This window comes from Coregonus lavaretus (assembly GCF_964263955.1).
Source record: "Coregonus lavaretus genome assembly, chromosome: 8".
Taxonomy (NCBI): domain Eukaryota; kingdom Metazoa; phylum Chordata; class Actinopteri; order Salmoniformes; family Salmonidae; genus Coregonus; species Coregonus lavaretus.
The window spans coordinates 40929655-40955009 of NC_139995.1; the positions used below are offsets into that span (position 1 = coordinate 40929655).

At 44.7% G+C, this 25355-nt stretch overlaps 1 protein-coding gene across 1 annotated transcript in view; it reads left to right on the forward strand.

Moving 5' to 3' along the window:
- LOC311134172 (receptor-type tyrosine-protein phosphatase gamma-like) overlaps positions 1–25355 on the forward strand; it is a 229138-nt gene that overhangs the window by 150079 nt on the left and 53704 nt on the right. Inside the window, exon 4 of the mRNA XM_084167783.1 lies at positions 8029–8177. Within this exon, the coding sequence (XP_084023909.1) occupies positions 8029–8177 (149 nt within the window). The remainder of the gene's footprint in view (positions 1–8028; positions 8178–25355) is intronic.

Here is a 25355-nt window from a genome sequence, read left to right on the forward strand (position 1 = left end):
CTCCTCTCCTCCTCAGTTGGCTTTGTTAATAAAAGAAGCCTTGCTGTAGCTGCATCTCATCTGGAGGGTCCAGCTAGGCTTAATCCACCTATAACAGTCAGGGGGATTCAGGGGCCTAATCTCGCTAATAATATCAGCTAGAGAGATGTTCAAGGGTTATGGATTAATCGAAACATGCACAGAGCACACTCACTTAGCTACCACGCCACAGACAGACAAGGGAAATGTCAGAGTTGTTCACATACGATGGAGTTTCAGGGCCTGTATTCATAAAGCGTCTCAGTATAGGAGGAGTGCTGTTCTAGGATCATGACCCCCCTGTCCATATAATATTTTTCATTATGATCTAAAAGGCATAACTAATCCTAGATCAGCACATCACTCTTCTAATATAGGCCCAGGTGTTGTGTGACTCAGACAAACTCAGCGGGACTACTAGAAATCCAGCATCAGTGTTTAGTGTTTACACCACACACAGCCTTTACTTATAATTGCATTTCCAAACTCCAACTCCTGAAGGGGGAATACTTCAACAAGACAAGCTGTAACTAACTTCAAAGCAAACTGCAAAGTCATGTTTTGTCTGTCCTCTTGCTTGCCTCATGATGAAAAAAAAATAGTGAATCATTAATGCTAATTAAACTGTGTTTGATAATGTATTTAAATGTAAAAAGCCCAGGGAAGGCTGTAGCCAGCAAGATGGTCCAAGCCCCTTTGATCGATCACAGATATCTTTTGACAGAGCGTGTTTACTGTAGGTTGCAGGGGTTAATTGATGGCTTCATTTTGTATTAAGGATCCCCATTCAACAGCTACTCCTCCGGGGTCTAGCAACATTAAGACAGTTATATACAATTTAAAATATTACATGACATTACATTTCATGACACTTTACCCAATACATTTAGTGTGTTCCCTCAGGCCACTACTCCACTATAACATATTTACCATGTGTACGTGTCTGTAGAGTGCGTGTCTTATCATGTGTATGTGTGTCTGTGCCTGTTTGTGTGTCTCTTCACAGTCCCCACTGTTCCATAAGGTGTATTTTTATCTGTTTTATAAATCTGATTCTACTGCTTGCATCAGTTACCTGATGTGGAATAGAGTTCCATGTAGCCATGGCTCTATGTAGTACTGTGCGCCTCCCATAGTCTGTTCTGGACTTGTGGACTGTGAAGAGACCTTTGGTGGCATGCCTTGTGGGGTATGCATGGGTGTCCGAGCTGTGTGCTAGTAGTTTAAACAGACACCTCGGTGCATTCAGCATGTCAACACTTCTTACAAAAACAAGTAGTGATGAAGTCAATCTCTCCTCCACTTTGAGCCATGAGAGATTTACATGCATATTATTAATGTTAGCTCTCCGTGTACATTTAAGGCCAATTGTAATTTTCCGAGGTCTCTCTTTGTGGCACCTGACCACATGACTGAACAGTAGTCTGGGTGCGACAAAACTAGAGCCTGTAGGACCTGCCTTGTTGATAGTGTTGTTAAAGAGGCAGAGCTGCACTTTATTATGGACAGACTTCTCCCCAGCTACAACATGTTTTGACCATGACAGTTTACAATCCAGGGTTACTCCAAGCAGTTTAGTCACCTCAACTTGTTACATTTCCACATTATTTATTACAATATTTAGTTGAGGTTTAGGGTTTAGTGAATGATTTGTCCCAAATACAATGCTTTTAGTTTTTGAAATATTTAGGATTAATTTATTCCTTGACACCCACTCTGAAACTAAGTGCAACTCTTGGTTAAATGTTGCAGTGATTTCACTCGCTGTAGTAGCTGACATGTATAGTGTTGAGTTGTCCGCATACATAGACACACTGGATTTACTCAAGGCCAGTGGCATGTCATTAGTAAAGATTGAAAAAAGTAAGGGGCCTAGACAGCTGCCCTGGGTCATTCCTGATTCTACCTGGATTATGTTGGAGAGGCTTCTATTAATGAACACACTCTGTGTTCTGTAAGACAGGTAACTCTTTATCCATAATATAGCAGGGGGTGTAAAGCCATAACACATACGTTTTTCCATCAGCAGACTATGATCGATAATGTCAAAAGACGCACTGAAGTCTAACAAAACAGCTCCCACAATCTTTTTATCATCAATTTCTCTCAGCCAATCATCAGTCATTTGTGTAAGTGCCATGCTTGTTGAATGTCCTTCCCTATAAGCGTGCTGAAAGTCTGTTGTCAATTTGTTTACAGTAAAATAGCATTGTATCTGGTCAAACACAATTTTTTCAAAAAGTATACTAAGGGTTGGTAACAGGCTGATTGGTCGGCTATTTGAGCCAGTAAAGGGGGCTTTACTATTCTTGGGTAGCGGAATTACATCTGCTTCCCTCTAGGCCTGAGGGCACACACTTTCTAGTAGGCTTAGATTGAAGATATGGCAAATAGGAGTGGCAATGTTGTCCGCTATTATCCTCAGTAATTTTCCATCCAGTCCCCGGTGGCTTGTCATTGTTGATAGACAACAATAATTTGTTCACTTCTTTCACACCCACTTTACGGAATTCAAAATGACAATGCTTGTCTTTCAGAATTTGATCAGTTATACTTGGATGTGTAGGGTCAGCGTTTGTTGCTGGCATGTCATGCCTAAGTTTGCTAATCTTGCCAATTTAAAAATCGTTAAAGTAATTGGCAATATCAGTGGGTTTTGTGATGAATGAGCCATCTGATTCAATGAACGATGGAGCTGAGTTTGCCTTTTTGCCCAAAATGTCATTTAAGGTGTTCCAAGGCTTTTTATTATTATTCTTTATGTCATTTATCTTTGTTTCATAGTATAGTTTCTTCTTCTTTCTCAGTTTAGTCACATGATCTCTCAATTTGCAGTACGTCTGCCAATTGGTTGTGCAGCCAGACTTATTAGCCATTCCTTTTGCCTCTTCCCTCTCAACCATAAAATGTTTCAATTCCTCATCAATCCACGGGGATTTAACAGTTTTTCCAGTCATTTTCACTGGAATAAGCCATTTCATAAATGTGTCAAGTGCAGCGTCTGGTTGCTCCTCCTCTGGTTGCTCCTCATTACACACCACAACATAGGAATCACTACACAACTTATTGTATGACCTCTTATACACTATATTAGACCCAGCCTTTGGAACTTTGCTTTTCCTAGTAATGGCTACTATATTGTGATCACTACATCCAATGGATTTGGATACTGATTTAAAGCAAATTTCTGCAGCATTAGTAAAGATTTAATTTATACATGTTTATTATTTAATTACGGTTCTGTTTGTAACTACCCTGGTACGTTGACTGATAACCTGAACCAGGTGGCAGGCAGTAGTTACAGTTTGAGTTTCTTGAGTGGGCAGCTTGATAAAAGCCAGTCAATATTTAAATCACCCAGAAAATATACCTCTCTGTTGATATCATATACCGTATCAAGCATTTCACACATGTTAGCCAGATACCGACTGTTAGCACTTGGTGGTCAATAGCAGCTTCCCACTAGAATGGGCTTTAGGTGAGGCAGATTAACCTGTAGCCATATTACTTCAACAGTATTTAACATGAGATCCTCTCTAAGCTTTACATGAATGTGGTTCTGAATACAAACGGCAACACCTCCACCTTTAGCATTTCTGTATTTTCTGTAGAGGTTGTAACCATGTATTGCTACCACTATATCATCAAAGGTATTATTAATATTTTTTTAGGGAGTAGATCAGCTTAATATTGCAGATAGATTGTAACTTCCATAAATGTAATTGTCTGCATCACTTCCAATCCCTGAATGTTTATACATATACACACATACATACATACATACATACATACATACATACATACATACACATACATATCCTTTATTTGTATTTTTTATATTCCCCTTTATTACTTTCCAACCCCACCACCCTTTCCCTAATTGGAGTAAACTAGTGAACAACAATGCTTAGGCCTCTACTTCCAGCTTATACTTACTATATACATTTTATGGACACAGTACATTTTACAATCATTATATTGTGTTTGTTTTTTCTCCTGAACTTCTTCTACTCTCAACCTCTCCGATTATTTTCATGATGTCCATCCAGTTTGCTTCTATATGCCATATCTTTCTAACTGTGCTCTTTCACAAAAGCTCCCAACCTACAACCTATATACTTATTATGGACACAGTATGCTTACATTATTAGTTATCTTGTAATCAGTTGTTGTTAGTTGTTATTAGTCCCATCCTTCAACTCCATTCAACACCACCCATCTATCTCTTAACACCATCCATATAGGATTTCTATTTGCCATATATTTTTCAACTGTACTGTGATGTTTTACAAAGGTTCTGAACCTTTCTATTCTCATTGTTTCTACAGATTGTAAATTGAAAATATTTTTTTTGGCTAAAAGTATTATTATATTATTGATCGATTGACTATGACTTTTCAGATCACCCAGTAATGCTATCTGCAAGGTTAGCTCCAGGTAAATATTGCAATCCTTTAGCCATTCCTGGACCTGTGTCCAAAAACAAGCTACAAATGGACAGTACCAAAACAAATTATCTAATGATTCTGTCTCTTCGCAGCAAAATCTGCAGAGCTGGGAAGATTGTATCCCCCATATAAATAACATGCTATTGGTAGCAAGATTTTTATATAATAATTTAAATGTAAAAATTCTACGTTTTGAATCCGGTGTCGTTTTGCGTATCAGTTCATATCATCAAAGGTATTATCTAAGTGAGTTTCAGAGATTGTCAGAATATGAATGTCATCTGTTACTAGCAAATTATTGATTTCATGAACCTTGTTTCTTAAGCTGTTAACGTGGGCTATTTTTAGTACTTTTCTGGGATGCTTGATTGTTTTCATTGCTTTACTGGGAAGGTTAGCAGAAATAGACATGCTCATGTTATTTATGTTAGTGCAGCGTGAGCTGCACACAGTGGACTTCCTACTAATGCACATCACCTCAGTGCTAACAGTATAACTCTGGTTCATAGGCACATGATTACTGCATACAATAGCTGTAGGATCAGCAGAGACATTCAGGGCATTTAGAGGGGCAGAAATCCGCCCACTCCTACCCCTCACACAATTCGCTGAACCTTTCACGGGCCCACGAGAAGCAGGATAGCATATGCCCGCTGCTCCCAGCGATAGGTCCAGACATCCCACAGCAGGCAGTGCCCCGTCAGATCCAAAGAGAGGAAAAGGAGCCAAACTTCGACAACCAAGCCGCTGCTGGAGTCAGCGTAGTTGGATTCAGCACAGCCGTCGCAGGCAATACCAGCGATGAAGGCGCGGGTAGATCAGGCACCAGTGCAAGGAAGCTATTCCTTATGTCAATCTGCTCCGAACCTCTCGCAGACGCTTTGGTCCGCTTAGCAGCATGCCGCTGCCTTCGGTTTCCACGACTTGTGACATGGTACCAGCGCTGATTGGAACAATCCTCTTGCTGTTCTCCGTCTACTCCACTACAAGATGGAGGAGGAGAAGCAGATGGATATGACTTCCTTGGCAGGCAAGTTCCAGGTAGCACAGGCCATTCGGATAGGGACAAATGACAAGGCGGGGATACATCCATCAGGCCCGAGCGGCGTCCAGCGACAGGAGTTGAGAATGAGAAAGTTCCAATTTGCGTTTTACCCATAAGTTCCCGCAGAATTTACATTTGCTTGCTAAGGATAACCACCTCATTCCTGTAATCCTCCGCAAGCAAACAATTGCCACATTGGAACTCCGGATTGTCAATATTGTCTCGGACAAGAGCGTAATAAACACAGCTTCTACAGCGCTGGAAACGTTTGTTAGCTATTCCAGGCGAAGCGGGCACCATTGCAACCTAGCTAGCTAGCTATCTGGCTAGCTGGTAGCAGGTGTTGACACAAACACTTAAGAACAAAATGTAAAAACTAAAAATACCACTTCGGAAACAACAGGCCGAAACAACAGGTCGAGGCGCAGGAGGTATCCGAGTTCGTGAAAGGAGTGTGTGGAGTTCGTGACAGGAAATTATGTCGTGGGGAGGTAATACCATAGAAAAGGGCCCGTATCCTTAAGACGCTGGGCAAAGCTCAATTTGTCACTGTAAGTGTTCAAAGCTTTCACATTCAGCTGAGGGTTTCTAGTTGAAGAGTTGGACTACAGTAACAAAGCCTTATGAAGCGTTGGAGCCTATTTAACACTAGATCCGCCAAGATAGTCAATCTGACCGTTTTAAATGTTGTGATTTCAATAACACAATTTCTATAAAAACCTTGAACCCACCTGTCCCTGACTTTTCCTAAATATGTGTATTTTACACTCTAGCAGTACTTTGAGAACATAATTACATTTTCATTAGTTTGTTATTGTAAGCTATATGTAAAAATGAAAAAATAAAAACAGATTTTTAAATGTTAAATACATTTTATTTGTTGAGTGCCTTTTTTACAACTATGAAAACAAATCATGTGCGTTGGAACACTATAAAAGCTTATTTTTATAACGACAAATCAAATAGAAATACCTAAACCACCTCAAGGTGAGGAGGAGGATAATTGAAGATACTGTTTGAAGAGGTAGGGTTTCAGATGTTTTCAGAAGATGGGCAGGGACTCTGCTGTCCTAGCTTCAGGGGGAAGCTTGTTCCACCATTGGGGTGCCAGGACAGTGAAGAGCTTGGACTGGGCTAAGCGGGAGCTGTCCTCCCTTAGGGGTGGGAGGGCCAAGAGACCTGAGGTGGCAGAACGGAGTGCTTGGGTTGGGGTGTAGAGTTTGAGCATAGCCTGAAGGTAGGGAGGGGCAGTTCCTCTTGCTGTTCTGTAGGTAGGCACCATGGTCTTGTAGTGGATACGAGCTTCAACTGGAAGCCAGTGGAGTGTGCGGAGGAGCGGGGTGACATTAGAGAACTTGGGAAGGTTGAAAACCAGGCAGGCTGTTGCGTTCTGGATAAGTTGCAGGGGTTTGATGGCACTAGCGGGGAGGCCAGCCAACAGCGAGTTGCAGTATTCCAGACGGGAGAGAACAAGTGCCTGGATTAGGACCTGCGCCGCTTCCTGTGTGAGGTAGGGTGGTACTCTACGGATGTTGTAGAGCATGAACCTGCAGGAGTGGGTCACTGCTTTGATGTTTGCAGAGAACGACACGGTGTTGTCCAGGGTCACCCCAAGGTTCTTTGCACTCTGGGAGGGTGACACTGTGGAGTTGTCAACCGTGATGGAGAGGTCTTTGAGTGGGCAGTTCCGTCTTGTTGAGCATGAGGTGGTGGGCCGACATCCAAGTTGAGATATATGCTAGACACACAGAGATGCGTGTCACCACCGGGTGTTAGAAGGGGGGAATGAGAAAAGTAGTTGAGTGTCATCCACATAGCAATGATAGAAGAGACCATGTGAGGATATGACGGAGCCGAGTGACTTGGTGTATAGAGAGAAGAGGAGAGGACCTAGAATCGAGCCCTGGGGGACACCAGTAGTGAGAGTATGTGGTGCAGACACAAATCCTCTCCACGTCACCTGGTAGGAGCGGCCTCGCAATTAGTCACGGAGCAGGAGGGGAGGGCCGAGCCGGCCGGGAGGAAAGGGGACAGTGCGAGTCATAGGATGCGGAAAGGGAGGAGAGTAGGGTCGAAGAGGCAGAATCAGGAGACAGAAGGGAGAAGGATTTAGCAGAAGGGAGAGATGATAGGATAGAAGAGGAGAGAGTAGTGGGAGAGAGAGAGCGAAGATTGCGACGGCGCATGACCATCTGGGTAGGGGCTGAGTGGTTAGGGTTGGAGGAGAGGGAGACAGAAAAGGAAACAAAGTAGTGATCAGAGACCTGGAGGGGGGTTGCTTTCCCTCTCCTCTTATCTTCTACCCTTATCTACTTTTTAGTCTCTTCCTCTCCTCCCCATGCCCTCTATCTATCTATCTAATCTATCTATCTGATGAAAGCTATTGACGGCCAAATTGTTATGTTTTTGATTGACGAAAAATAAATAATCAGCTTTTAAATGTGAGTGAGAGTCGCTTCTGTTTCTCTACTAATATTCCCTATACTCATTTGTATTCACTCTCCCATCTCTCCCCAGTGGCTGTGCTGCTGAAGGATGAATACTTTGTACGGGGGGCAGGACTGCCTGGACGCTTCAAGGCGGAGAAGATTGAGTTCCATTGGGGTCAGAGTAACGGATCAGCAGGGTCAGAACACAGCATCAACGACAGGAAGTTCCCCGTGGAGGTAAGAACAGATGGCCACAGAGGGCAGGGGCTGTAGGGGTTGGATCATATTGACACAGAGGACAGGGGGTGTAGGGGTTGGATCATATGGACAGGGGGTGTAGGGGTTAGATCATATGGACACAGGGGACAGGGGGTGTAGGGGTTAGATCATATGGACACAGGGGACAGGGGGTGTAGGGGTTAGATCATATGGACACAGAGGACAGGGGGTGTAGGGGTTAGATCATATGGACACAGAGGACAGGGGGTGTAGGTGTTAGATCATATGGACACAGAGGACTGTGGCCGATACGGAGAGAGTGAGAGACACAGTGATAGCCTACTGTGGCCGATACGGAGAGAGTGAGAGACACAGTGATAGCTACTGTGGCCGATACGGAGAGAGTGAGAGACACAGTGATAGCCTACTGTGGCCGATACGGAGAGAGTGAGAGACACAGTGATAGCTACTGTGGCCGATACGGAGAGAGTGAGAGACACAGTGATAGCTACTGTGGCCGATACGGAGAGAGTGAGAGACACAGTGATAGCTACTGTGGCTGATACGGAGAGAGTGAGAGACACAGTGATAGCTACTGTGGCCGATACGGAGAGAGTGAGAGACACAGTGATAGCTACTGTGGCCGATACGGAGAGAGTAAGAGACACAGTGATAGCTACTATGGCCGATACGGAGAGAGTGAGAGACACAGTGATAGCCTACTGTGGCCGATACGGAGAGAGTGAGAGACACAGTGATAGCTACTGTGGCCGATACGGAGAGAGTGAGAGACACAGTGATAGCTACTGTGGCCGATACGGAGAGAGTGAGAGACACAGTGATAGCTACTGTGGCCGATACGGAGAGAGTGAGAGACACAGTGATAGCTACTGTGGCCGATACGGAGAGAGTTAGAGACACATTGATAGCTACTGTGGCCGATACGGAGAGAGTGAGAGACACAGTGATAGCTACTGTGGCCAATACGGAGAGAGTGAGAGACACTGTGGCTGTCCTTTGCGATGCAGATAAATTCTCACCCCGATGGCAGGTGTGTGAATGTGATTAATCATTCAGACTGAGTCAGGAGTCAGAAGTGGAGAGAGACTTTCAGCATGTCAACACAGTGAACTTTCCAGCACCTAAAGCACTTAGCTTTGCGCTACCATTCAGTCTACAATGTTGAATCAGCTTCCTGTTTTTGAATCCTATGCATACAAGTGAAATAGAAGGGAGAGCTCTCCGTGTGTTACTTTTCTCTCTCCTGTCTCATAGACCTGGGAATTCTTTCCAGCTAGGTTTCTCTCTAGCCTAGGACTGTTCTTATAAAGCCTTCCCTCTGGCAGTCAGGGCCCGTATTCAATACGTTTCTCACATAAAACATTCCTTCCTTGTCTGTCTTTGTAGTGCTAGCTCTTTTCTTATAGAGCTTTTCTTCCCTACAGGCATGGTATGACTTCTGATTCTGAACGCCTGTATAATTACGATCATAATTATTTTCTCCTCACATCTTTCTGTGACAAATTAACCGTTAAAGGGCACTGGATGGATGATATACAGCCATTTTAATTTAAACAGTGCTCAGTGTGGCTCAGTTGGTAGAGCATTGCACTTGCAATATCAGGGTTGTGGGTTTGATTCCCACGAGGGGCCATAATGAAAAAAGTAAGTCGCTCTGGATAAGAGTGTCTGCTAAATGACTAAACTGTAAATGTATTAGCTGTTGTTCAAAAATCACTGGAGGATGTCTTTAAGTAGAGAGACTACTTTCTGGAGGACAATGCCATGCTGACTCACTTGCGTTTACATGTGAATTCTTAAAGAGATGGGTGAGCCTTAAGACGGTGTGAACGATGCTGAATGGGCGTAAACAAAGTAGAAAAATCTTTCATGGCCATTTCCTCCTACTTGTCTCCTAACTGGGATAACAAGTTTATCAACTGCAGCATCATTTTCCCATGTTTCCTCCAACTACAGTGATTGTGAAGCTCTGAGGCTTAAAAAGTAAAAAATAAAAAGCACAAAACTTGACTGAAGCTCACATAGATAAATCTGGACACATACAGTGCCGTCTAAAAGTCTTAACACTCCTGGACTTTTCACACATTTTGATGTTACAGCCTGCATTTAAAATGGATTAAATTTAGATTTTTTGTCACTGGCCTACACAAAATACCCCATAATGTCAAAGTGAAATTATGTTTTTTGAAATGTTTACAAATTAATTAAAAATTAAAAGCTAAAATGTTTTGAGTCAATATGTATTCAACCCCTTTGTTATGGCAAGCCTAAATGCATTCAGGACAAAATATTAGCTTAACAAGTCACATAATAAGTTGCAAGGACTCACTCTGTGTGCAATACTTGTGTTTAACATGATTTTTGAATGACTACCTCATCTCTGTACCCCACACATACTGTACAATTATCTGTAAGGTCCCTCAGTCAAGCAGTGAATTTCAAACAATGTCTCGCGAAGAAGGGTAAAAATCAAAAAGCAAACATTGAATATCCTTTTGAGCATGGTGACGTTATTAATTACACTTTGGATGGTGTATCAATATACCCAGTCACTACAGAGATACAGGCGTCCTTCCTAACTCAGTTGCCGGAGAGTAAGGAAACCACTCAGGGGTTTCATCATGAGGCTAATGGTGACTTTAAAACAGTTACAGAGTTTAATCGCTGTGATATGAGAAAACTGAGGATGGATCAACAACATTGTAGATACTCCACAATACTAACCTAATTGACAGAGTGAAAAGGAAGGAAGCCTGAATACAAAGTGTTATTTTTGGGGGAAATCCAATACAACACATTACTGAGTACAACTCTCCATATTTTCAGGCATAGTGGTGGCTGCATCATGTTATGGGTATGCTTTTAATTGTTAAGGACTGGGGAGTTTCAGGATAAAAGAGAAACAGAATGGAGCTAAACACAGGCAAAGTCCTAGATGAAAACCTGGTTCAGTCTGCTATCCATCAGACACTGGGTGATGAATTCACCTTTCAGCAGGACAATAACCTAAAACACAAGGCCACATCTACACTGGAGCTGCTTACCAAGTGTGGCCAAGTTACAGTTTTGACTTAAATCTACTTGAAAATCTATGGCAAGACCTGAAAATGGTTGCCTAGCAATGATCAACAACCAATTTGACAGAGCTTGAAGAATTTTGAAAATAATAGTGGGAAAATGTTCCACAATCCAGGTGTGGAAGGCTCTTACAGCCTTACCCAGAAAGACTCACAGCTGTAATCGGCGCGAATGGTGCTTCTACACTGAACAAAAATATAAACGCAACATGTAAAGTGTTGGTCCCATGTTTCATGAGCTGAAATAAAAGATCCCAGAAATTTTCCATATGCACAAAAGCTTATTTAGCTCAAATGTTGTGCACAAATTTGTATTTCATACCTGTTAGTGAGAATTTCTCCTTTGCCAATATAATCCATCCACCTGACAGGTGTGGCATATCAAGAAGCTGTTATAAACAGCATGATCATTACGCAGGTGCACCTTGTGTTGGGGGACAATAAAAGGCCACTCTAAAATGTGCAGTTTTGTCACACAACACAATGCCATAGATGTCTCATTTTGAGGGAGCGTGCAATTGGCATGCTGACTGCAGGAATGTCCACCAGAGCTGTTGCCAGAGAATTGAATGTAAATTTCTCTACCATAAGCCCCCTACAATGTCATTTTAGAGAATTTGGCAGTACGTCCAACCGGCCTCACAACCGCAGACCATATGTATTGTGTCGTGTGGGAGAGCGTTTTGCTGATGTCAACGTTGTGAACAGTGCCCCATGGTGGCAGTGGGGTTAGGGTATGGGCAGGCATAAGCTACAGACAACGAACACAATCGCATTTTGTTGATGGCAATTTGAATGCACAGAGATACCGTGACGAGATCCTTAGGCCCACTGTCGTGCCATTCATCCGCCGCCATCACCTCATGTTTCAGCATTATAATGCACAGCCCCGTTTCGCAAGGATATGTACACAATTCCTGGAAGCTAAACATTTCCCAGTTCTTCCATGGCCTGCATACTCACCAGACATGTCACCCATTGAGCATGTTTGGGGTGCTCTGGATCAACGTGTATGACAGCGTGTTCCAGTTCCTGCCAATATCTTGCAACTTCGCACAGCCATTGAAGAGGAGTGGGACAACATTCCATAGGCCAAAATCAACAGCCTGATCAAATGTAAGGAAATGTGTCGCTCTGCATGAGGCAAATGGTGGTCACACCCCCGAGTGGCACAGTGGTCTAAGGCACTAGAGATCCTGACTGTGCCACTAGAGATCCTGGTTCGAATCCAGGCTCTGTCCTAGCCGGCCGCGACCGGGAGACCCATGGGGCGGCGCACAATTGGCCCAACATCGTCCAGGGTAGGGGAAGGAATGGCCGGCAGGGATGAAGGTCAGTTGGTAGGCATGGCGTTTGCAATGCCAGGGTTGTGGATTCGATTCCCACGGGGGGCCAGTATGAAAAAATTAAATAAAAATAAATGTATGCACTCACTAACTGAAAGTCGCTCTGGATAAGAGCGTCTGCTAAATGACTAAAATGTAAAAAAAATGTAAATGTAATACTGACAGGTTTTCTATATATCATGGAAAAGTGGTGCGTGCATATGTATTCACTCCCTTTGCTATGAAGCCCCTAAATAAGATCTGGTGCAACCAATTACCATCAGAAGTCACATAATTAGTTAAATAAAGTCCACCTGTGTGCAATCTGTGTCACATGATCTCAGTATACAGTGGGGAGAACAAGTATTTGATACACTGCCGATTTTGCAGGTTTTCCTACTTACAAAGCATGTAGAGGTCTGTAATTTTTATCATAGGTACACTTCAACTGTGAGAGACGGAATCTAAAAAAAAATCCAGAAAATCACATTGTATGATTTTTAAGTAATTAATTTGCATTTTATTGCATGACATAAGTATTTGATACATCAGAAAAGCAGAACTTAATATTTGGTACAGAAACCTTTGTTCGCAATTACAGAGATCATATGTTTCCTGTAGGTCTTGGCCAGGTTTACACACACTGCAGCAGGGATTTTGGCCCACTCCTCCATACAGACCTTCTCCAGATCCTTCAGGTTTCGGGGCTGTCGCTGGGGAATACGGACTTTCAGCTCCCTCCAAAAATGTTCTATTGGGTTCAGGTCTGGAGACTGGCTAGGCCACTCCAGGACCTTGAGATGCTTCTTACGGAGCCACTCCTTTGTTGCCCTGGCTGTGTGTTTCGGGTCGTTGTCATGCTGGAAGACCCAGCCACGACCCATCTTCAATGCTCTTATTGAGGGAAGGAGGTTGTTGGCCAAGATCTCGTGATACATGGCCCCATCCATCCTCCCCTCAATACGGTGCAGTCGTCCTGTCCCCTTTGCAGAAAAGCATCCCCAAAGAATGATGTTTCCACCTCCATGCTTCACGGTTGGGATGGTGTTCTTGGGGTTGTACTCATCCTTCTTCTTCCTCCAAACACGGCGAGAGGAGTTTAGACCAAAAAGCTCTATTTTTGTCTCATCAGACCACATGACCTTCTCCCATTCCTCCTCTGGATCATCCAGATGGTCATTGGCAAACTTCAGATGGGCCTGGACATGCGCTGGCTTGAGCAGGGGGACCTTGTGTGCGCTGCAGGATATTAATCCATGACGGCATAGTGTATTACTAATGGTTTTCTTTGAGACTGTGGTCCCAGCTCTCTTCAGGTCATTGACCAGGTCCTGCCGTGTAGTTCTGGGCTGATCCCTCACCTTCCTCATGATCATTGATGCCCCACGAGGTGAGATCATGCATGGAGCCCCAGACCGAGGGTGATTGACCGTCATCTTGAACTTCTTCCATTTTCTAATAATTGCGCCAACTGTTGTTGCCTTCTCACCAAGCTGCTTGCCTATTGTCCTGTAGCCCATCCCAGCCTTGTGCAGGTTTACAATTTTATCCCTGATGTCCTTACACAGCTCTCTGGTCTTGGCCATTGTGGAGAGGTTGGAGTCTGTTTGATTGAGTGTGTGGACAGGTGTCTTTTATACAGGTAATGAGTTCAAACAGGTGCAGTTAATACAGGTAATGAGTGGAGAACAGGAGGGCTTCTTAAAGAAAAACTAACCGGTCTGTGAGAGCCGGAATACTTACTGGTTGGTAGGTGATCAAATACTTATGTCATGCAATAAAATGCAAATGAATTACTTAAAAATCATACAATGTGATTTTCTGGATTTTTGTTTTAGATTCCGTCGCTCGTAGTTGAAGTGTACCTATGATAAAAATGACAGACCTCTACATGCTTTGTAAGTAGGAAAACCTGCAAAATCGGCAGTGTATCAAATACTTGTTCTCCCCACTGTATATACACCTGTTCTGAAAGGCCCCAGAGTCTGCAACACCACTAAGCAAGGGGCACCACCAAGCAAGTGGCACCATGAAGACCAAGGAGCTCTCCAAATAGGTCAGGGACAAAGTTGTGGAGGAGTACAGATTAGGGTTGTGTTATAAAAAAATATCTGAAACTTTAAACATCCCATGGAGCGCCATTTAAATCCATTATTAAAAAATTGAAAGAATATGGCACCACAACAAACCTGCCAAGAGAGGGTCGCCCACCAAAGCTCACGGACCAGGCAAGGAGGGCATTAATCAGAGAGGCAACAAAGAGACCAAAGATAACCCTGAAGGAGCTGCAAAGCTCCACAGCGGAGATTGGGGTATCTGTCCATAGGACCACTTTAAGCCGTACACTCCACAGAGCTGGGCTTTACGGAAGAGTGGCCAGAAAAAAGCCATTGCTTAAAGAAAAAAATAAGCAAACACGTTTGGTGTTCGCAAAAAGGCTTATGGGAAACTCCCCAAACATATGGAAGAAGGTACTCTGGTCAGATGAGACTAAAATTGAGCTTTTTGGCCATCAAGAAAAATGCTTTGTCTGGTGCAAACCCAACACCTTTCATCACCTGAGAAAACCATCCCCACAGTGAAGCATGGTGGTGGCAGCATCATGCTGTGGGGATACTTTTCATCAGCAGGGACTGGGAAACTGGTCAGAATTGAAGGAATGATGGATGGCGCTAAATACATGGAAATAGTGAATAGTTATGCACGCTCAAGTTTTCTGTTTTTTTGTCTTTTTTCTTGTTTGTTTCACAATAAAATGTCACGCCCTGGCTCTGGGGACTCTTAAATGTTGAGCCAGGTGTGTAGTTTCTATGTTATGTTTTTCTATGTTGATGTTCTAGATCGTTTAGATCTATGTTGGCCAGGGTGGTTCCCAATCAGAGGCAGCTGTATCTCGTTGTCTCTGATTGGGGACAATACTTAGGCAGCCTGTTTGGCACTAGTCGGTGTGGGATCTTGTTCCGTAAAGGTTTGTTTTGTGTATCCTAGGACTTCACAAATAGTTTGTTTGTTGTTTTTGTTCGTGTTCAGTACTAAATAAAATGTACGCTTATCAAGCTGCGCCTTGGTCCGTATCTTCCATAAACAATCGTGACATAAAACATATTTTGCATCTTCAAAGTGCTAGGCATGTTGTGTAAATCAAATGATTCAAACCCCCCAAAATCTATTTTAATTCCAGGTTGTAAGGCAACAAAATAGGAAAAATGCCAAGGGGATTGAATGCTTTTGCAAGCCACTGTAAATCATTAGATCTGATTAATTTGATTCAATGCAATTCCATCTTTGAGGACTGCAACCATAGAAATACAATTTATTTATGCCTATTAAGCCATTGTCAACTTCCTTTCTGCTTATTTTTGCTGACAGCTCACTGTCAATTGCTCACTGACACCCTATGTTTACATATTAGGCTGTGGATTTCATACAGAACAAGTATTTGTTTGCAAATGCAACTGGGGCCATCACATCCAGGTGACTACCTCATGAAGCTGCTTGAGAGAATGCCAAGAGTGTGCAAAGCTGTCATCAAGGCAAAGGGTGGCTATTTGATTTTTTGGTTACTATCTGATTCCATATGTGTTATTTCATAGTTTTGATGTCTTCACTATTATTATACAATGTAAAAAATAGTAAAAAATAAAGAAAAACCCTTGAATGAGTAGGTGTGTCCAACCTTTTGACTGGTAGTGTATGATTATTGTTCCTTTTCTCAGAAAAGGGGCTTCAATTTTTGCTGCTTACTTGTCCTCCATTTTATCAAGTGCGCTCACTCACCGGCCTCCCTCTGAGCTATAGACTGATAGAGCCTCACCAACACAATGTCACAAATTAAAATAATGGCTTAGGGAGGGAATGGGTGGGAGATTCATTCCACTGTTGTGCCCCATTGGACACGGAACAAAGAAACAAAGAACCCAGATAAAATAAAGCCTAAACAAGCTGTATATTTGAATGTATAAGCTCTGAAGGGCCCTCGTGTGTGGGTGTGGGAATGTGGGTGGGTGGGGGTGTGGGTAAATGCGTATTCGCTACATAGCTTCTGGCTCTGGATCTTGTAGCTTCACAATGCAAACACCCAGGGGACATAGTTGTGTATGAGGATTTAACTTCAAACTCACTGACTTCAAAGTCTCGACTGTATACTGTAGCAGATCGGGGGGATAACTTTGTGAAGTGAGAGTATTTACAGACTGAGCTCATTCAGTGTCTCATTGGAATGATAAACGGATGGGAAATTGAAGTGTGTATCTGTGTGTGTGTGTGTGTTTGTGTGGTGTGTGCATGCGGGCGTGTGTATGTATCTGTGTGTGTGTGGTCGAGTGTGTGTGTGTGACCGTTATTCCTCCAGGAGTTGTCCAGTTTAGCATGGAACACTCAGCCCAGATAGGGCTGGCTGGGGTTCTGGCAGCTAAATCTACCCCTAAACCAGAAAGGGCTGTATGGGGTTCTGGCAGCAGGGATTGAGGTTCTGTTTAGCATGGAGCCCTCAGCCCAGAAAGGGCTGGCTGGGGTTCTGGCAGCTAAATCTAACCCAGATAGGGCTGGCTGGAATCCTAGCAGCAGATGGGGCTGGCTGGGGTTCTGGCAGCAGGGATTGAGGTGCAGTAAGTGCATGGGGAAATTACCCCTGACCTCTGGCACACAGAAAGGAAGAGAGGAAGTGCAATAGCAGTGGAATAAAGAGGAGAAAACTGCCTGTGGAAGCCACACCCACTGGATAAAGCACACAGACAAACACACAGACAAACACCCACACACACACACACACACACACACACAATTCACTGAAGTGAATTGAGTAGGAAAGCATTACTTTTTCCAAGGACTATTACAAAAAACCCAAGACTCCTGATACTCTCTATCAAGCACTCAAGATTGTCATCTGATGAATGTTCGGTCTTTTCCATTAATAAAATGTATCTAAAAGCTTTGAGCCATTTACTGTTTGACAGTCAAATGGCATATTTGTCATTCAATGGAAAATTGTCATTTTCATCATACGTTTTTCATTTTTGAGAATTTATAGATTGAATTGAGTCTGTAATACAGAGGACATATGTAAGTCATACAAGCGTGTTAACCCTCGCAAGGCTGCCGGCCCAGATGGTATCTCTAGCCACGCCCTCAGAGCCCTCATGTGCAGACCAGCTAGCTGTTGTGTTTTCTGACATTTTCTCTCTCTAGCTCCAGCTGTTATCCCCACCTGCTTCAAGAGGTCCACTATCCTCCTGTGCCCAAGAAAGGGAAAGTAACTGAACTGAATGACTACCGACCCATAGCACTCACTTCCATCATCATGAAGTGCTTCCAGAGGCTAGTCAAAGACCACATCACCTCCTCCCTCCCCGACACACTCGACCCTCTTCAGTTCGCCTACCGCCCTGACAGATCCACGGATGACGCAATCACCATTACACTGCACACTGCACTCACCCAACTGGACTAGACGAATGCATACAGTATGTGAGGATGCTGTTCGACTACAGCTCGGCCTTCAATACCATAGTGTCCTCTAAGCTCATCACAAAGCTCAGGAAACCTGGGACTGAACTCCTCCCTATGCAACTGGGTCCTGGACTTCCTGATGGACCACCCCCATGTGGTGAAGGTAGGCAACATTACCTCCTCCACTCTGATCCTCAACACTGGGGCCCCACAAGGGTGCATCCTCAGTCCCCTTCTGTACTCCAAGTATACCCACGACTCTGTGGCCTCACACAGTTCCAACTCCATCATCAAGTTCGCTGATGACACGACAAGGCCTGATTATCAACAACAATGAGACAGCCTAGAGAAAGGAGGTAGGCACTCTGACGGCCTGGTGCCAGGTAAACAACCTCTCCCTCAACGTCAGCAAAACAAAGGAGCTGATTGTCACTTCAGGAGGCCGCCGTGGAGACAGTCAAAAACAAAAAGCTGAAATGGTCAAACCACACAGACACTGGGGTGAAGAAGGCATGGCAGCGACTCTTCAACCTCAGGAGGCTGAAAAAACTTGGCCTGTCCCCGAGGGCCCTTACAGTGTTCTACAGGAGCACCATCAAAAGCGTACTGTCGGGCTGCATCACGGCCTGGTACAGGAACTCCACCACCGCTGACCGCAAGGCTCTACAGAGGGTGGTACGCTCAGCCGAATGCACCGTTGGGTGCTCACTGCCTGCCCTCCAGGACACCTACAACACCAGGTGTCGCAGGAAGGCCAAGAAGATCATCAAGGACCTCAGCCACCCGAGCCACGGCCTGTTCTCCCCACTTCCATCACTCAGTACAAGGGCAGTATAAGAGTATCATGGCAAAAACTATCAGACTGGCCAATAGCTTCTACCCCTATTCTATTATTTTACCAGGTAGAAAATAATTGACACAAATTAATTCAGAAACGGAGGAAGAAGATAGCTAGCTATAGCAAGCTAACGTTAGCAGCTGCCTCTTCAATAAGAAGCAACTGTGACAACATTGGTCCTAAGATCACAAAATAAAACTTTTCCATTGAGCCAAATCCACAATCCACCCCTCCAAAGAAAGCATGGCTCTGGGACTTCTTCGAAATGCCCCCAGATCCATGATCGAATCCATGGCCGAAGCGTTGCATTTCAGTTTAGTACGCACTCAGCAGGCTGTATAGAAAACTCTCCCAGAGCCACAAAATAGCCGATTTTACACAACAAGCAGCCCCCACAAACAACTTTAAAACTTGCTCGAATACAGTAACAGTGACCTCCATCGTAGAAGTACGTAAAATGTACATTCACTACTGTAAGTCGCTCTGGATAAGAGTGTCTGCTAAATGACTAAAATGTAAAAATTTTTTACAGCTGGCAGTTTACATTTGGTTAGTTTTATTAGTGTTATTTAGATGGAAGATGTGAGCTAAATGCAAAATAGCTAGCTAACATTAGCATGGAGGTAGCAAGCTAGCTCTTTCACTTAACCGATTCACTTCCTTTCTGACTGTCTCTGCTGGTGCTGCTGGCTGTTTGAGATGCTTTAGAAGCCTTATTGATGGTAGGGAGGTCATCCACTTTGAGAAGCAACTTTTTGCTGAAGCCCTCCTTCCATTGTTGATAGCTGTGGAAGTTCTCAGGGATGATATGTGCCCCGTAGATTGACGAGTAAACGCCCAATGCACCCGCCTCATTCTCACAAATGTATCCCACTTTTTGACAAGTTTTTCATTCATCGTGTGACGCTGACCACGGGGCATTGTGGGATTTTTTCCAAAGTTAGAGCTGATTTGGAGAAAACCTCAAACCCAACTTTTAGAACAACATTATAACAATTTATTTAAGAGTTTGTAAATTGGGAATGTTTTCTTGGGGTGCTCTGAGTTACTATTATATGTGTTTCTGGTGTTAGGAAATAAGTGCTACACTGCATTTTAAGTGTAAATCAGTCTTATTCACTTTCAGCCCTCAGGTGCATCCGTCTCATAACATACACCCATTACTGAAGAATCAAGCTATTGGGTTGAAGATAGACACACACACACACACACACACTCTAATCATCCGATTAGTTAGTCATTTGATATTGCCTGGCAGACAATCAGCACAGTAATCCTCGAAGACCTCCAGATCACCCCTGTCTTGTTTACATATCCTGACACACATGGACATGGTCCACCCCCTATGGTGATCACGGACCTGCACTGAGCTGCACTGAAACACACTGCCAAGTCGTGAGGCTGGCACTGGTGATTACTGAACCACATTGCCATATTGTGAGCAAGGCCGTTACGTAAAGACCAGTGGGCTGCACTGCCTGTGGCCCCTGGCTGATGTTCATGCTCTTTTTCAAAGCAGTGAAATGGTGGGATCAATAAATGGACCACCTGTTAGATCCCAGTCAGCACAGTGATTGATGAAGGAGCTATTTCCCCCACAGGAGGCCACAGGGATATCTGTTATGATAATGTATTAAAGTGTCACCTCTTGTTACATGCATTATACAAATATGAAATATGATATGAAATGTGATGTGTGCGTGCATGCTTGCATATGCTTGCAGCTACTATAACTGTTCTTGCGATGTGATTTCTTGTCCGTGTGTTGGTCTTGGTGTGAGCCTGTGCTTTGCTTTGTGCTCAAAGTGAACAACAAGGTGTCATTAACATTGCATATATTTCTGCCTCACCACCAAGTTGATTTACAACCAAAGTGTCTCATACGAGGTAGCACTAATCAGGCCGCTTGGGCACTTCCTGTTAAATGATAGAAGCAGGATGTTGTTTTATGGCTGTTGGTTCTCCCCTTGGCCCCACGGACAGTTATAATACATTGGTAGCATGGGAACACAACAGAGTATTAATACATGGGCAACATGGGAACACAACAGAGTATTAATTCAGGGACAACATGGGAACACAACAGAGTATTAATTAATGGACAACATGGGAACACAACCGAGTATTAATTCAGGGACAACATGGGAACACAACAGAGTATTAATTCAGGGACAACATGGGAACACAACAGGGAGTGTAACACAGACACATGAGAAGTGATGAATATCTAATGGACCAAATGAGGCAAATCACCCCAGTCTGTTTTTGTTTCACTTACCCAAAGAGTCTTGTCTTGATGTTTAGCTGTAACATCGACGTTAACCCACCGAAAACATCACCTGACTTCAACTTGTCCCTGAGTTGGAGTCCTTTTATGCCCTTTATTTGTCACGCCCTGACTGGGGACTCTTATTTGTTGAGTCAGGGTGTGTATTTTCTATGTGGTGATTGTCTATGTTGTATTTTCTAGTATTTGTATTTCTATGTTGGCCGGTGTGGTTCCCAATCAGAGGCAGCTGTCGCTCGTTGTCTCTGATTGGGGACAATACTTAGGCAGCCTATTGGCACTAGTGTGTTGTGGGATCTTGTTCCGTGTTAGGTATGTTGTTTGTGTACCTTGGACTTCACGTTTCGTTTATTGTTTTGTTGTTGTTTATTCGGTTCAAATAAACATGTATGCATATCACGCTGAGCCTTGGTCTTGACCCATCCATGAACGAACGTGACAGAAGATCCCACCAAACGAGGACCAAGCAGCTTGTCCAGGAGCAGACAGCCTGGACCTGGGAGGAGATCCTGGACAGTAAGGGATCCTGGACTTGGGAGGAGATTCAGGCTGGGATGGATCGCCGTCCTTGGGAGGAGACAGTGGAGGCCTGGTATAGAGAGGAGAAACGGCGCCAACAGTGCCGACGACGGAGACCCGAGAGGCAACCCCAATAAAAGTTTGGGGGGGGGGGCACACGGTGTGGACGACGAGACAGCAGGAGGCCGTTAAAGGGCGGGTCTGCAGGTTAGGAGAGGAGGCCACCATGTTACGGGGGCTATTGGTTCAGAGGGAGCAGGAGTTATTCGGTCAGAGGGAGGCGCTACAGGAGGCTAAAAGGGAGAAGGAAAGTGTAGAGGCACGGCGAGAGGAGCTGGTTAGGCAGCAGAAGGAGCGGGGGTTAATAAAGGAACCCAGTCCCGCTCCTCGCACCAAGCAAGTGGTGCGTGTCGCCAGTCCGGTCCGGCCCGTTCCTGCTCCCCGCACTAAGCCAGTGGTGCGTGTTCCCAGTACGGCCCGACCTGTTCCTGCTCCTCGCACCAAGCCAGTGGTGCGCGTCGCCAGTCCGGCCCGTCCTGTTCCTGCTCCTCGCACCAAGCCAGTGGTGCGCATCGCCAGCCCGGTCCGGCCTGTTCCTGTCCCTCGCACCAAGCCAGTGGTGCGCGTCGCCAGCCCAGCCCGGCCTGTTCCTGCCCCTCGCACCAAGCCAGTGGTGCGCGTTGCCAGCCCGTTCCGGCCTGTTCCTGCTCCTCGCACCAAGCCAGTGGTGCGTGTGTCCAGTCCGGCACGGCCCGTGCCTGTTCCACCGTTGCCTGGTTCGGCACCGGTCAGCTGCTCTACTCCGGAGCCGGAGCAGTCTGCTCCACCGGTGCCCAGTTCAGCTCCGGTCAGCTGCTCCACTCCGGAGCCAGAGCAATCCGCTTCACCGGGGTCCAGTCCAGCTCCGGTCAGCGGCTCCACTCCGGAGCCAGAGCAGTCCGCTCCACCGGTGCCTGATCCAGCTCCGGTCAGCTGCTCCACTCCGGAGCCAGAGCAGTCCGCCCCACCGGGGTCCAGTCTAGATCCGGTCAGCGGCTCCACTCCGGAGCCAGAGCAGTCCGCTCCACCGGTGCCCAGTCCAGCTCCGGTCAGCGGCTCGAGTCCGGAGCAGTCCGCTCCACCGGTGCCCGGTCCAGCTCCGGTCAGCGGCTCCAGTCCAGACCCAGACGTCAGCCCCTCTCCAGGTTCGGGGTCTCCCACACCAGGGTCCAGACAGGGCTTGGAGTATAGTGGGAGGAAGGAGAGGGGAAGCAACGCGCCGAGGTCTAGACCAGACCAGGGGCGCAACAGGGAGGCGAAGAGTGAGAGGTCGTCACGCCCTGAGCCGGATCCGCCTCCGAGGCGGAATGCCCACCCGGCCCCTACCCTGTTATGTATATGTTGTGCGGTCGGAGTCCGCACCTTTGGGGTGGGGTACTGTCACGCCCTGACTCTGGGGACTCTTATTTGTTGAGTCAGGGTGTGTATTTTCTATGTGGTGATTGTCTATGTTGTATATTCTAGTATGTGTATTTCTATGTTGGCCGGTGTGGTTCCCAATCAGAGGCAGCTGTGACTCGTTGTCTCTGATTGGGGGCCATACTTAGGCAGCCTATTGGCACTAGTGTGTTGTGGGATCTTGTTCCGTGTTAGGTATGTTGTTTGTGTACCTTGGACTTCACGTTTCATTTATTGTTTTGTTGTTGTTTATTCGGTTCAAATAAACATGTATGCATATCACGCTGCGCCTTGGTCTGACCCGTCCATGAACGAACGTGACATTATTGCTATATGTGTTGTGTTATAGGTGCCACAACAAGTCACAAATGACTCATGGCTTGAAGTTAGCTATAACATTGTTAAAGGGAAACTTTTAAAAATGTAATCTCCAGCACCACCCCAACATCAACATATGTGAGAATTGCGTGTTTCTATGTTTTTTAGTAAAAAAGATAGAGGAAGATAAGTGTTTCTAATGACATCATCGGTGTGCATTGTGTGATTTTGACCAATTGTGAGTAGGCATTGCCTACTGATTGTCTACTAATTGGTTGATGATGTCATTGGAAACACTTCTCTTTCTCTATCTTTTTTACTACAAAACATAGAAACACACCATTTTCACATATGCTGATGTTGGGCTAGTGCTGGAGACGATGAATATGAAGTTGAACATTTTTGAAGTCCTGACGTCAACTTCTCCTGAATCAGTGTGATTTTTATGTGCTTTATGTTCATTTTAGCATAATTAGTTGTGGTAGTTGCCCCATTTTATCACTATGAAAGTATGACACTGACATTTAGCTGTAACATCGACACTCTGCTTTCATACCTGACTGGAACTTTAACTGATTCAGTGTGACTTTTATGTTCTCTGTGTTCTTTATAGCTACATCGGTTGTGGTAGTTGCCCTTTTTATCGCTATGTAAGTATTTGATAATTGAGTATCAGGTGTGCTCTAAGTGTGCCCTCGACAGGAGTTGGTCTTGTGTGTGCCAGGCTTGGTGAGGGAATGAAGCCTGGGGGGGCTAAAGCAGAGCTAAGCTAATTGGCTAATGTAGCTAATAACGTTTGAATGGTGATGGATGGCTAGTGCCTTGCTAGCTGTGTGTGTGTGTGTGTGTGTGTGTGTGTGTGTGTGTGTGTGTGTGTGTGTGTGTGTGTGTGTGTGTGTGTGTGTGTGTGTGTGTGTGTGTGTGTGTGTGTGTGTGTGTGTGGACGTGTGGACGTGTTTAACTAAACTTGTGGGTACCAGAAGTCCCCACAAAAATAGTAAACAAACAAAAATTTGAGCAACTGGAGACATTTTGTTAATCCCCACAAGGTAAAATGCTATTTCTAGGGGGTTTAGGGTTAAGGTTACAATTAGTGTTAGGGTTAGAATTAGGTTTAGAGTTAGAGTTAGGGTTAGGAGCTAGGGTTAGTTTTAGGGTTAGGGTTAAGGTTAGGTTTTCTGGTTAAGGTTAGGGTAAGGGTACAGGTTAGGGTTAGGGGTTAGAGAAAATAGGATTTTGAATGGGACTAAATTGTGTGGCCCCACAAGGTTAGTTATACAAGACTGTGTGTGTGTGTGTGTGTGTGTGTGTGTGTGTGTGTGTGTGTGTGTGTGTGTGTGTGTGCGCGTGCGTGCGTGCGTGCGATAGATAGCCATTGCCCTGCTAGCTCTCAGACAGACAACAAATGGGTGCCATTAAGGACTGCAGTTAAAGGAACTTGAGGAAAGTGATTAAGTATAATTAGCTGGATTGGACCACTTGCCTTTGTACCTGTTATACTCTATGCATTGATTTACTGTTTATTTATTTTCTCCTCAATGCAATCTGTCATCAGCAGCAACCTTGGTTGTCAAGGGTATTGTTGGAGTGTTCTGTTGCATGTTGTCTGGAAGGTGCTTCACTAGGATATTGATGAATGAGCTTAGCTTGTATAGTGTGTGTTAGCTGTTAAGCTAGGTATAGTGTGAAGGCACCAATTGGTAGATGTGTAAATATAAAATAAGTTATTGATTAGGCTTTGAATGGTGTATCATTACACCCACTCAATACAAAGATACAGGTGTCCTTCCTAACTCAGTTGCCGGAGAGGAAGGACACTTCTCAAGGATTTCACCATGAGGCCAATGGTGATTTTAAAACAGTTACAGAGTTCAATGGTTGTGATATGAGAAAACTGAGGATGGATCAACATTTTTCTATTTTTTA